At 36.4% G+C, this 12,679-nt stretch overlaps 1 protein-coding gene across 11 annotated transcripts in view; it reads right to left on the bottom strand.

The window, feature by feature from the left end:
• Nucleotides 1–12,679, bottom strand: part of EXOC6 (exocyst complex component 6) — an 89,433-nt gene that overhangs the window by 25,134 nt on the left and 51,620 nt on the right. For all 11 annotated transcript variants that reach the window (XM_040070594.2, XM_040070599.2, XM_040070597.2 and 8 more), the window contains one exon: nucleotides 7,398–7,539. In XM_040070594.2, the coding sequence (XP_039926528.1) occupies nucleotides 7,398–7,539 (142 nt within the window). The remainder of the gene's footprint in view (nucleotides 1–7,397; nucleotides 7,540–12,679) is intronic.

Below are 12,679 nucleotides of genomic sequence, written 5' to 3' on the forward strand. Positions count from 1 at the left end.
TCAGTAATGAACTTCTGCTCATTTTGAACCCAAAATTGGCTGTCAAAATCGGCAGGCAAAAATACATTCGTAATACAAAAAGTGGCAACACGGTAAGTGAAAGAAAGCTATTTATTTAAATCGGGAAAAGATCAGTAGTTGTTAAACTTAAAAATAAATACACTCTTTGTTGTTATTATCCCAGTCACAAGTTAATAACAAAGACAAACAACCACTGCCTCACATCCCCACTCAGATTAGATATCTTATTTCAAAAGAACTTAAGAGTATTTTTCTTATGCCCTTCAGGTAGAGCTCCCAACAAAACAAAGTAGATACTACTGCAACTGCTTTAGAGAAGCACCATCTGAGGCAGTAAAAGGTAGTATTTTTTTCCAAGTTTGAGAAACAGGTCATTCAGTGGTAGAGGAAACAAAACATACGTATCCAATTTCCAGACCCAGTGCTAAACTCTACCGTTCTTAATACTAACATTTAGAAGTAATATTAAATCCTTAATATATTGGTCTAAAGGGCTAGTTAGAAAATGTGGATTATGTGGAGGTAAAATCCAGAAAACCCCTGGTGTCTGAGCTAACACGATGGTAAAATAATGGCCTCGAACATCTACTTCTGAATGTATGGTTTCAATTTAAAGCAGACTAATGAATTCAGATCAACTATTTCACAAGTCTAAAAATGACAGTACGGAACACAATTTTAGATAAAGACTCTTACTTAAGTGGTACAAGAAACTACTAGGACCATCTCAGAATACTTAAAAATAGCTTAGTAATAGATGGATATACTATTAGAGTAGCAGTTTTACCAGCAGAAGCAGAATTTATTACCTGTATTACACTAGTGCAAAAGTTATTTTTTGAGAGTCAGGTAATAGGAGAATGAATTCAACTGTAATACAACATTATTCTTTATCAACTAAAGAAATAAAAAACAGCAATCAAATGCCTTAGGGAGACTTTATAAGTAACACCAACTTTCTAGAGATATTTTCAGGAAATTGTAACTGACCCACAAACATGTCTTTAAAAATGAAAACAAGGAAACAAACAAACGAACAAAAAAACACAGTAGAAAGAAACATACCTTAAACTCAGTATTTTATAGGGAGAGTTTTCTCATAATAAACTCTTTAAATTAGCCTGTACAATCACCAAGCTGCAGAATTATTACAAAGATGCCTAAGCCTAGGAACCTTGGGCACCTTTCTCAACAACCTGGGCTAAAGACCTGTGTCTACATGGCTGTCTTCTGGAGGTATTTCATGGCCACTAGGAACATCATTTTTAGAGGACAGCAAAGCTGGGCTCTGAGGTCAGCCAAACCCAGGGTTTAAAATGGAACACCACACTCCAGCAGGGAACCCTAAGCAAAGCTCCACAGCAAAGAAGAGATACATGAGCTGTGAGCCACGGCAGCACATTAATAAGGAGGGTACACATCACAGTCAGAAGGGGTCTTTTCTACACCCCTTAAACCAGAAATACCCAGCAGATCATCTGATTTGATCCTAACTTTCTGTTTATACACAGTACACCGCAACCAACTTCCCCCACGAGAATCTCAGCTCTTGCAGCCACTGCACAATTGTAGCTAGCACTGGGAGAAAGAAGATCAATGGCAAAAAAAGGGTTACAGAACTGAAAAGCAAATAGAACTGAAAAGTGTGATCTTCAGAAAATCTTTTCAGCTAGCTTTTGGCACTTTATACTTCAGGAGAGATCCTCCTACAGCAGAATACTCTTACATGCCACAGGGCAAATATTTGCATCTTTTCTGTGCTCATCAGGCAAAGAGAGTTTGGAATTTATCCTAATACATTAAATAATGCAGAATAATTTTGTTTCTCCAAGTAATGCCTACTAGTATTGCAGCTATAGAACAAGAAGTACACGATGTACCAAACTTAATTGTTGTATAAGCTTTGTTCTCTTAAACTACAGTTTTATATTATGAATGCATTTACAACATTAGGGACACTCATTATAGCGCATTTATTCTCACATTCAGAACACTCTGACAGGTGACTACAATAGAATTTGTTTCATTATTATAATTTCATGAGTTCAGAGGGCAAAAAGATAATCTACTTATGGTAACAATCAGACAGTTCCCTCTCTGCCCTCAGTGCAGGGCTTTTAAGTTTTGCTAACAATTTTACAAAGCTAATTAAATATTTTCTACTGCACAGCATATTAGGAAGATATAAGAACAGGATTAACATTCTTAATGTCTTTGTCCTAAGGGCCCTTTTCTAGATAGTAATGAAACACTGTCATATATACATCTTTTAAAATATTCACCCCCTGCAATCATTCTGGGCTTAAAGAGGATTTGCAGGGGTAGGGGACTGGTTGGTTGTTTGGCTTAACACACATAAAAGAATTCTGGAATTTTATAATACAGGAGAATTAAATGCAAAGATCACTATTAAACTGTCACTCTTAGGGGCAAACAACTTGCTGTTTGGCAGTTTGAATCAGAAACTCAAATGTTTGGGAAAATCAGTTGTAAATACACATTATATGAATCTGGTATTCGCAAAGTTTTTGTTAACATCTTCTCTTCCTCCGTGTATATAGAACAAGAACAACATAGGTCCTAAGTATGTAAAGTCTCAACATCCTGTAACAAGCAGTTTAGGAATATAAGTAAGATAGGATCGAACGAAACAAATACATAATAATACAAAAACAGGCTGGCAGGTAACACATAAATTATAATGGTGAATACAAATGTTGCAAAGATTACTTCAGTCCATTTTCTTTCGAATATTTTGCTTTGATCTTATAATTACGTTATATACAGGATATATGAGAATTGGCATATATAAAATGTAAGTATTAAAATGAGATCTTAAGATAAAGGCTGTATCTACTAAATGGAATTTAAGACATCTTTAACTGTAAATTGCACTGAATTTCTCCACAATTCTAGATTTATTAACAGGTCTCTTAATTTCGTTATCTCAAAATCCCATCTTTTAGACATCATCTGGTTGTGCCTCTCTGTCGGTCTGGGAATTCAGTACCTAATTCCTGACCAACAGTTTTGCCGCGGAAGAAATTAAAAACCAGAGTCCAGACTTTGAATCAAAAGCTAAATCAGGACAGTTGAACTCCCGTCCTATAGCGCTGATTCTCAGGCAGGACAGCAAAGCTAGAGGAGTATTTTTCAAGGAGGAGCAGAGAATCAGGTGACTATCTCAGCTGCCTCAGCCACTTCGCAGCCCTGCTGGATGCTCCAGCTGTTCAAACACGCCTGCAGGGAGCCTTGCGGAGGGAGCTGCAGCTGGCCAGCAGCAGCCCCAGCGCCAGCGAGGTGAGGGCCGGCCGCTGCCTCTCCCGCCCGTGCTGCCACTGTGACGGGCAGATGAAGGATGGGAAGTTAACCTGACTGCCCAGACCGGAGAGGAGGCAGGTACAGCCAGGGGCCTCCAGAGAAGAACACAGCGCCCTTTCAAGGAGAAACAGGAGCCGGCTTCCTCAGCTTCTGGCACGCGCACCTGGAGACTACTTCTGTGCGTGCTCAGCAGAGAACGCTCGGTCAGGATGGCACCTGCCCTTGGATACTGCCGCTCTCCTCGCAGCGGGATAAAGGAGGCACTGCCAGGAAGCCGTACACAGGGCTGATCAGGAAAATACAGAGCATCCCGCTTCGCATTAACTCTCCACTAAACCTCGCTTGTTCATAGGCAAGGCCCAAAACCTTTTCACCCTTCCACACCCGGGTGAAGAAGGAAGGATGCCTACTCACCCATATTTCATTCTGTTAACTAATCCTGCCTCACAATTCATCTATGTTAAAACACATTAAAAAACGCAAAACATTTTGCTCTTCTGACAATTACAACCTCAGACAAGTTCTAATTCCTTAATCAGAAGCTGATTAAGGAATCAGATCTGGATCTAAGTAGATCTGGATGGTGCACCTGAAAAGCTCATTTTTTATTATGTATATCTTTCTTCCTGTAACGTGAGATACAGTAACCCACATTTGAATTTCATCTTCAAGAAACAGCAAACACCCACTTCCCAACCCATTTCCTTCCTTGGGGAAGCAAAAGATAATACTCAAGCAAAAGACTGCTCTTTGGATTTTATTCAATGGGACTTAGCACATTATATTTTCTGAACAGTGCTTCAGGAATCTCAGTCACCCTAGTGGAAATAACCACTAAGAAAGAATGGTACGAAATACAGGGGTGAAACACTGCTCCAGGTTATAAAATTTGCAGAAAAAGTAGAGAAATACTTTGATTAGAAAAGAACAAACTGAAATCAAACTGAAATCTTCTGGGAATGTTTGGAAGGAAACAAAAAACATGCTAGAAGAAAAGCAAGATGATGATGATTTCTTTTTTTCCCCCTTAAAAATCATGAGATAAGACCACCTTGATGCTAATATTATTGTTGCGCAAAAATATCAGGTATTTCCAGATTTTCTGCTCTGCTTTTTGAAGCTAGCTATTATAGGTACGCCACTGTATGAAAATTTAGTGTAGGACAACAAAAATCACAGCTCACCACTAGACCACTTCCTTCCCTTGCACCTTCCTTTCTTGGAAGTCCACTTATCACTCTATCTATCCTCTGCCACTAAGAAGAGCACTTACAGTTACTGACTTTAACAGATTGCTGGATTCTTGTTTGCACTGTTGATTGTTTTTTAACAGAAAAGAAAAAACCTAGAAATTTGTCATATTTTTTCTGATTTTATTTAGATCTCTCCATATCAGAAAGAATAAAATTAAAATGTTAAAGATCAGGAAAAAAATCTACAATATTGGCAAGAATTTTTAAAAGTTTACCTTCAGATATTACTAACTTTCGACATCTCATCTAAATTCTTAGCTCAAAATTCATCTGAGTATACTCTATTGTAAGTAAAATGTCAAACCCATTAATACAATACAGTACAAAACTCCCAACAGTTGTGAATTATTTGCACACTCTAAGCACTAATTGAAATGTCACTGTCGTATCCATTAATCCCAAAGCATCAAAGAATCAAGCTGGGGGAGGGTGATGAGCAAGAACATAAATCACAGGCATCACAGTGAGGCCTGGAATGTGCCTGTGATGGACCTTATGAATGAAACCACATCAGCAAAGCAGTCTGAGCAAAATCTTGTGTCACTCCTTTATTCCACAGACTGCAAATGTGGTTTGTTGCAACACACTATTCTGACAAGTTTCCATAATCATATCTAAACTACTCAAAGGGTTTCCATGCAAAACCAGGGGTTTTTTTCTAACATGCTTTAAAAGCTTTTTAAAAAGGAAGAAATAAAGTTCATTCTATTAGAACTTGTACAGCCCATGCTAGAAATTACAGTGGTGGAAGAATGCATTTTCAGTTTTTTAAGTTATTTGCTTTCTGAAACTTTCTTATTTTGGCCAAAGTTTTGGTATGCCCTGTCCATATACTCAGAATGACAGCTACTTATGAAAAATCATGTCATCTTACAGTTACATTATTTCATTATTTTAAAATAACAAAATGTTATCATTTTAGATGAAATAAAACTCAACTAAGATTTCTTCACTGATTAAAGTTTCTGCTGTGCATCAACCAAAGATGGTAGACAGAATGGTAATAGGAATTAGGATGACACTACTTAGGGCACGTATCAGCCTCTGCCTGAGAAGAGAAAGGTCTGAAAACAACCCAAAGACCAGATGACAGCTAGAAACAGTGGAACTTCTTCCTTCTTTGCTGTGAAAATACTGTTCATACTGTGAAAGTCACCTGCAAGACATGCCTTTTATCCCCTGTACTGCCAGAGATCCCAGGGTGAAACAGGGCATTGGTAATCTACAGAGAGTAGTGAAGTACTGTGTTGTTCACAGCTGCTATTTTAAATATTAGAAACAGAGTAATACTGTAATGGCCAAGTTCTCATCACTGTTACACTATTTCTTCAGAAGACACATGATGGCTTAGTGGTTGCATTAATTCAGCTTGTTAAGATGATTGATTACAATGTCAGTATTATGAATACTGTATAATTTCTCTTGTAACAACTGGTATCTTTTTTACATCTAGGAAACTACACAAAAGCACAAACACACTCCTACATACCTACCTGAAAAGTACACTATTAAATTTGCAACATCAAGTATACTGAAAGTAAGAAAAGTCCAGCCGTGATCTGTTTGGTTAACTTGTACAATCACAGGATTTTAATGTCACGATCACAAATATTCTATCAGTTCAACCCTGATAGTCCTGTCAGTTTGTTCTGTGCTGAAAGGCTTTAAGGCTGGACAAGTGAGGCTCTGTCAGAAAGATGCCTGCTCTACTTGTTACTGAGTTCAGCTGGAATGTAACAAATGAGGCAGGAGAAGGAGAGACAGGTATATGGTTAAAATGTCAAAAATGCTCCTTAAGTCTGTCTCTGGTCTCTCACAAGAACCTTTGTGATGCTAACCAAATTCCTTGAAATTAAATTTTCAGTTTCCCATAGGTCACTTCTACTGGAGTAATCATCAATTTTTTTCATGTATCCAGACTAAAAGCCTCAGGATATGACATGTATAACTGCCCCATTTTACAGGTGTCACCAAAATCATTGAGATCTATGCCTCAAACACATAACAGGAAAGATATTTTGAAGAAAAAAAACCCAAAACAAAAACAAAACAAACAAAAAACCCCCATCAAAACAGAGCATAGAAACCTGAAAATACACACTGGAAAAAATGCCTAGTGAGCCTTTCCACTGTATCTCAGTCATCAACTATAAAACCAGTCCTTACACCTGTTCATGGAACTTCCTTTCCACAGATTAACAGCACACCCTGAACCACGAGCTCCATGCAAAACATGAGGTAATCAATCCCTCAGTGCTGTACTGAACCACTTTATACAATAATTCTGATACCATGTTTTAAACAGTGACAATAAAACAACAGCTGATGTTTACTAAGTGAGTACTATTATTCTGCACAGTAAGGCAGTAGCAGTTCTAGGAGAGAGGAAATCCTATGTAACAGCATATTTAAAATTTGTATCATAATCGATGAACTCAAGGGGAAACATTAAAATTTCACAGACATTTGACCTTTTTTCTTAACCATTAAAACATAATATTTACGTAATAGTTCTGGGTGATTTTGTACTAAATCTTTACTGGGTATAGTGATTATGATCCCATTAGGAGTAACAACAAAGCATGTTTCAATTTAGATATTTTAGTTAAAAGAAAAGTTTCATTAAAAAATTCCCAGGAATGCCAACACACTCATGAATATTTTACAAGAAGATGCACTGTAAAATTCTTTTTTTAATAAAAGACAAAGTTTTAGTAGATTATGGAAAAGGATCACTATGTAGCTTACACTAAATAAATTTTTTCAATGTTAAGACCAATACAGATGGGAATATATACTTACATTCACACTGTATGACATCTAAATTAAACTGCTGAATTGCTCCCATGCTTATTTGTTTTAATTCACTGTCCAGTAGCATCTGCATTAGGGACATTGAAAGATGCTGGCAGGCTGACATGCAAGCTGTCTGGGCCACTTTTCCCTAGTAGAAAAAGCAACAAGTTTTACAATAGAAACAAATGATACGCCACTAAAGGACTGCTCATCTGATTTGATTTTAATATACATTCCTAGTCTTAAGATTAGAAGAAGAGAGATCACACTTCCTGTTATTTCTTTGAGCTGTTAGATTTGTTTCTATTAGATCAGAGAACTAGATTAAATAGATGTTAAAGCAATTATTGATATTTCTTCCAGCAATACAACAGTCTTCATGAATACAAGGACATTTCCAAAACAGTGACAATTCAATGCTGAAGCATATGAAAAGCTTTGTGGAGTTATTTAAATATTTTTAACCCAAACAGAATGAAAGCAAGAATGTAATGAAAATCAACAGCCTGCATATTTTAACAACAGCGAATTAAAAAAAAAAAAAAAAACCAAACCAACTTTATATAAACCAAAATGACTGTAATTGGTTGGGGCATTTCTCGTAAGAGAAATTGTGCTAATTGTTGGTAGCTTAACTGCTCAGATTCCATCTCAAAGTTTGTTGCTAAATTATTTTAAAAATTCAAGCTTATCCATCATCTCGGGTGCTTAATAAATCAGTGCTGTCAGTAATCAACTACTTACAAAATGAAATGTAGCCCTCTGCTGTACAAAATCGAAATAATTTCCCAATCACAGTCTAGCTGGCAATATTGCTCTGTATCATCTACATGTAATTGAGACATTTTCCCAACATGAGATCAAAAAACAAAACACAGAGTCAGACATGAACCTGAATAAATGCTTTAAAATTTAGTATCGAAAAATTTAAAGATAACAAAATTCTACCTTAAAGTTAAGAAAACCACTTGAGACCAGATACCAAACCAGATGGCACCATTCTATTCACAGCACTGCCGTCTTTGAAAACAGAGTGATCCTAGGTTTCAAATGCAACTATATGCATCTCTGCAGTTTAATGTACTGAAACCACTCTTTTCAACTGACGTGTACGTTACAATGATATTGAAACAAAGGGAGCAACACGTTACACAAAAGAAATCATAACATAACAGAGCTACTGGAGCACACACCACTATTGTTTTACTTCTATCCATCAGTACAGTGATGTCACCTGTTTCTCTAAAGTAATGGTTCCCCAACTGTTTTCCGCAAAGTCAGGTTCATCAGTTTACTCTCGACTCCCAGAAACACACAGAAGTAATGAACAATTACAATGGACAGCTCACCATCCCAAAAAGTTTGGAAAGTTCTGCCCCAGCATCTGAAGGGCCAGATCCTGCCCTTAGCAAGTCAACTTGCTAAGATGATTAAACTTTCATGTGCAGAAAATTTTCATAACAGAAAGCAAATTTGGCCCCAAGTATTTCATGCTTTAAAAATCCATTATTTGTTAAAAGGTAATAAAATATAGTAAATACAATATGGAAAGCCTTCAACTCTCCTCACGTTCACACTGAGACATTAAATGGCTGTTGCTAATTCTTTTTTAGCATAAGGATACCTTGAACTGTAAGGAGCTTTTTATCTAAAATGACATGTCAGTTTCTTAATTGAAAATCTCAGAAAAGCAAATAACATATTTGAGCAAAATAGATGAACTGACAACAAAGAATGTAAGAAACAATGCAAGAACAGCATGCTTAAAAGTCTCCCAAACCCAACAGCAATTATACTGGGAGACATGCAGCTCTATTCCCCAAGCAGAACAATATCAATATGAATGGGGGAACAAGAAGAAAAAAGAATAGGCAAAAAAGGAAGGAAAAAGAGAGGTGAGAAGGGGACTAAATGGGCCACAGTTCATGTAATTACAGTGTAGTGCGTTTGAAATACTTAATGGAAATGTCATTTTGATTTAATGGAACAACTAGTGCATCTCTGTTTAATGTACTGCTCCATCAAATCAGCTCCATGTCCTATTTATGCTGCCACTATAATGTAATAGAAGTTCATCCAGATTAATAGGTTGTCATGAAAAATTTTAACATTCAGTTTATTTCATATAGAAACGTGACTCCTCTGTTATCTTAAATAAATGACAGAATTTTATATTTCTAACAAGCATGTGTATTAATTGTTACAATCTGGCAAATATCAATAGCACTGGAGCACAAGATAATGGTTACAATACAGAAATGACACAGCTAAAGCCACTCGGACTTTAAATAAGTATCAATACATGTACATTTAATGTGGGTTTTAAAGTTTCATAGAATGGAAACATCCTAACATATAAATTATTTCCAACTATGTAACTTGAACTACAGGCTTATTGTTCAAATGACACATCAACAAATACTACAAGTTTACTATGCACAGTTGATACTTAATAAAAATTACTTAATGTTCTCAAATTTAGAGAAAAAATAAAGCTATGCAGTTCTATCAAAACAATGAATTTTAGCTAAGAGACATATGAAATATAGTATTATCCTCTTCAAAATTCAGTGCTTCCCAGTTCAAAATACACTGGATGTATGATACCCAGAAAAGAATGAAATTAACATTTGTGTTTGAAAAATAGGATCTAGTTAAAAATTCATGTCCAAATTTGCAACAGTATCAGCAACTCCTTGCCAATTCTTCACAAAGTATTTTGAAGAGGAAACATAAGGATTCATAAACATAGCAATAACATTTATTTTTCAGGATTGAACAAGTGTCAGTAAATTTTAAAACAGTCTTGATGTTGGTTAATTTTGTTTTTTAAAATTACTATTATTATTTAAGGGAGTGGGGGTGGCCATGGTTATCTAGCAATTAAATACCTATATTCAACAGCAGCAGAGATTCAGCAGGCTTCTCACATTCGCCCCAGTTGCCTCCCATTTGGAGACACTACTATTGTCTCTGCTGTGCCTATGCTAATTGCTCCTATCTACAAAACCTATTCTTCCACTCAATCAGTGTAAAGTTTAGGAAACAAGGACCCTATTCTATACACAAAAACACCTGCTAACAGTGTTAAAGGCAACTGTTTTTTCACCCAGCCTTCACATTTTGCTGAAATACAAGTTTGTAAAAAGAGAAAACCCTTAGACAAACTTCTTATATTTCAAAGGAGCTTGTAAAGAGAATCTGCTGACATATTAAATCCTTTTTTATAGGACCCAAAAGCTTTTCTCCTAAGAACAATTGTAGTAAAGAGACATTTGGCTCCTAGGAAATTCCCAAAGGGTCAGCCATATGCATCCTTCCACGGCACCTTCGCGGTGCTGCTTTCTAAAACCCATGCTAGCTGTCTCAAAAGCAGCTTTCATCATTCACTATGGTGTCAGTCAATATGATTTATGGACTGCATTCAACAAAGTCAAAGCATATAGAATGAGAAATATGACTACAATCTGCTAATTTGTTTTGTATTGAGCCACTTAGGAGTCAAAGACCTGATGTCAGGCTGAGACCAGCAACACAATTAACCAGCCAGTGACAGATTCATCCATCCTCCCTGCCAGGCTGTGCCAATCAAAGACAGCATGAAGCAGCAGTTGCAGAAGTCAGTAAGAAAACCCATTCTCTAAGTAGCCTGTGGAGGCTGTTGATTGACAGTTTTTGAATATAGCTGCAGAAAATCACCACCCCTTCACCCTCACTGCAAGCTGTGAAATGAGGAATTTGCTGCCAATCACGCAAACAATAAAATAACACAAACTGCCGTCCTCAGCATAAAAAGAAAATAACAAAACTTATCCGTTAAATCTAAGATGTTAAGGTGAAGAATTGATTTAGCAATATGAAATAACATCAGGTTATTCTTTCTGAAAATGCAAGTAAGTTAAACATACAGATTTTATCACTCAAAGTTAAAAAGTCCAACTTTTGAACTATTGATAGAATACAAGCATACTAAAAACACGAATGGAATTTTTAAGAATCAATTTTACTTCCAGTCTCTGCCCTAAATGTTAGTGAAACAATTAAAAAGACCTAACTGAAAGTAATTCGCAACAGTCTCTTTTCAATGGCCACTCTTTTCCAACTCTGTTTTGACACATACCTATATATTTTATCAATATCTTGTATAGGCCTATATCTTTGTATGGGCACATATCTAGAATAAAATTTCAGCTAATTCTAAACTTAGATTAAAACCACTTACATATAAACTCACTATAATTTCCAGTTAACTTATCTGAAAATACAAGGTAACATTTCCCCCTAACTGTTCAAATAGAACTAATTTATTTCATGATATTAATACCTTTATAAAGAAATTTTAATTTGCTTTTTGATTCAAAGCATCTAATGGCACTATAAACCTCAAGATTAACCTAAAATCGGACATAAACATAATCTCCAAAGACTAAATTCTTGTGAATTCAGAAAAAGAGCCATTAAAAAAATGCACGGCTTTCCAATTATAACCTTCCAAAAGCCACACAGCTTCTTTGTTCTACAAGCTGAAATTCTGCTAGTCCTCCATCACAAAATAACAGCAGCCTGAGACTTATACATTACTAACAGGAAATATTTCTACACAAAACACAGAGCTCAGGACACCTAATAGCTTGACAGTTCACCAGGATGCTGAGTATTCAAACGATGGAGGTGTCGATTGGAATGAACCAACACTGTCATCTAGTCCAACCTTCTATCTGGAGCACTGTTGCCAAAACTACTTCAGGTCCATTGACCTTTTTTCCTGTGGAACCTTCAAAGTAACTGAGGATGGGAATTCAGCAGCCTCTTTGTGCAATCTCCTTCTACACTGCACCGCTCTCTTCAAGCACACCTTCCTCCTAATATTAAAGCTCCACCTCCCAAGCTTCTACCTGTGACCACAGCCATGTCTGAATTTGTCAGTCCAACCAAGAAGTTTGGCTCCATTAGTTTTGTATTTGTCCTCCAGGAGGTTGTAGGCTGCCACTGGATCTCACCTCAGCCTTCTCTTTAACAGAATAAATACACCTCCCTACACCTCCACTTGTGCTCTAGGCTCCTAACAACTGCTAGATCCATTCTCTAGGTTTTAATAATTTTATTAATATTAAACTCATCATTTTCATTATCACTGCAATGCCAAATCAAAATAAATTCCTCATATGAATAAAATTACAACCTGAATATAATCAGGGGATGGGAGAATTCTTAAATGCAATTCATCAGCTTCTTAAATTTTTTTTTAAAACGCAAATAACACCTGCACACACATTCCCTTGACCCCA

Source organism: Hirundo rustica, chromosome 8, assembly GCF_015227805.2.
Source record: "Hirundo rustica isolate bHirRus1 chromosome 8, bHirRus1.pri.v3, whole genome shotgun sequence".
Lineage (NCBI taxonomy): Eukaryota > Metazoa > Chordata > Aves > Passeriformes > Hirundinidae > Hirundo > Hirundo rustica.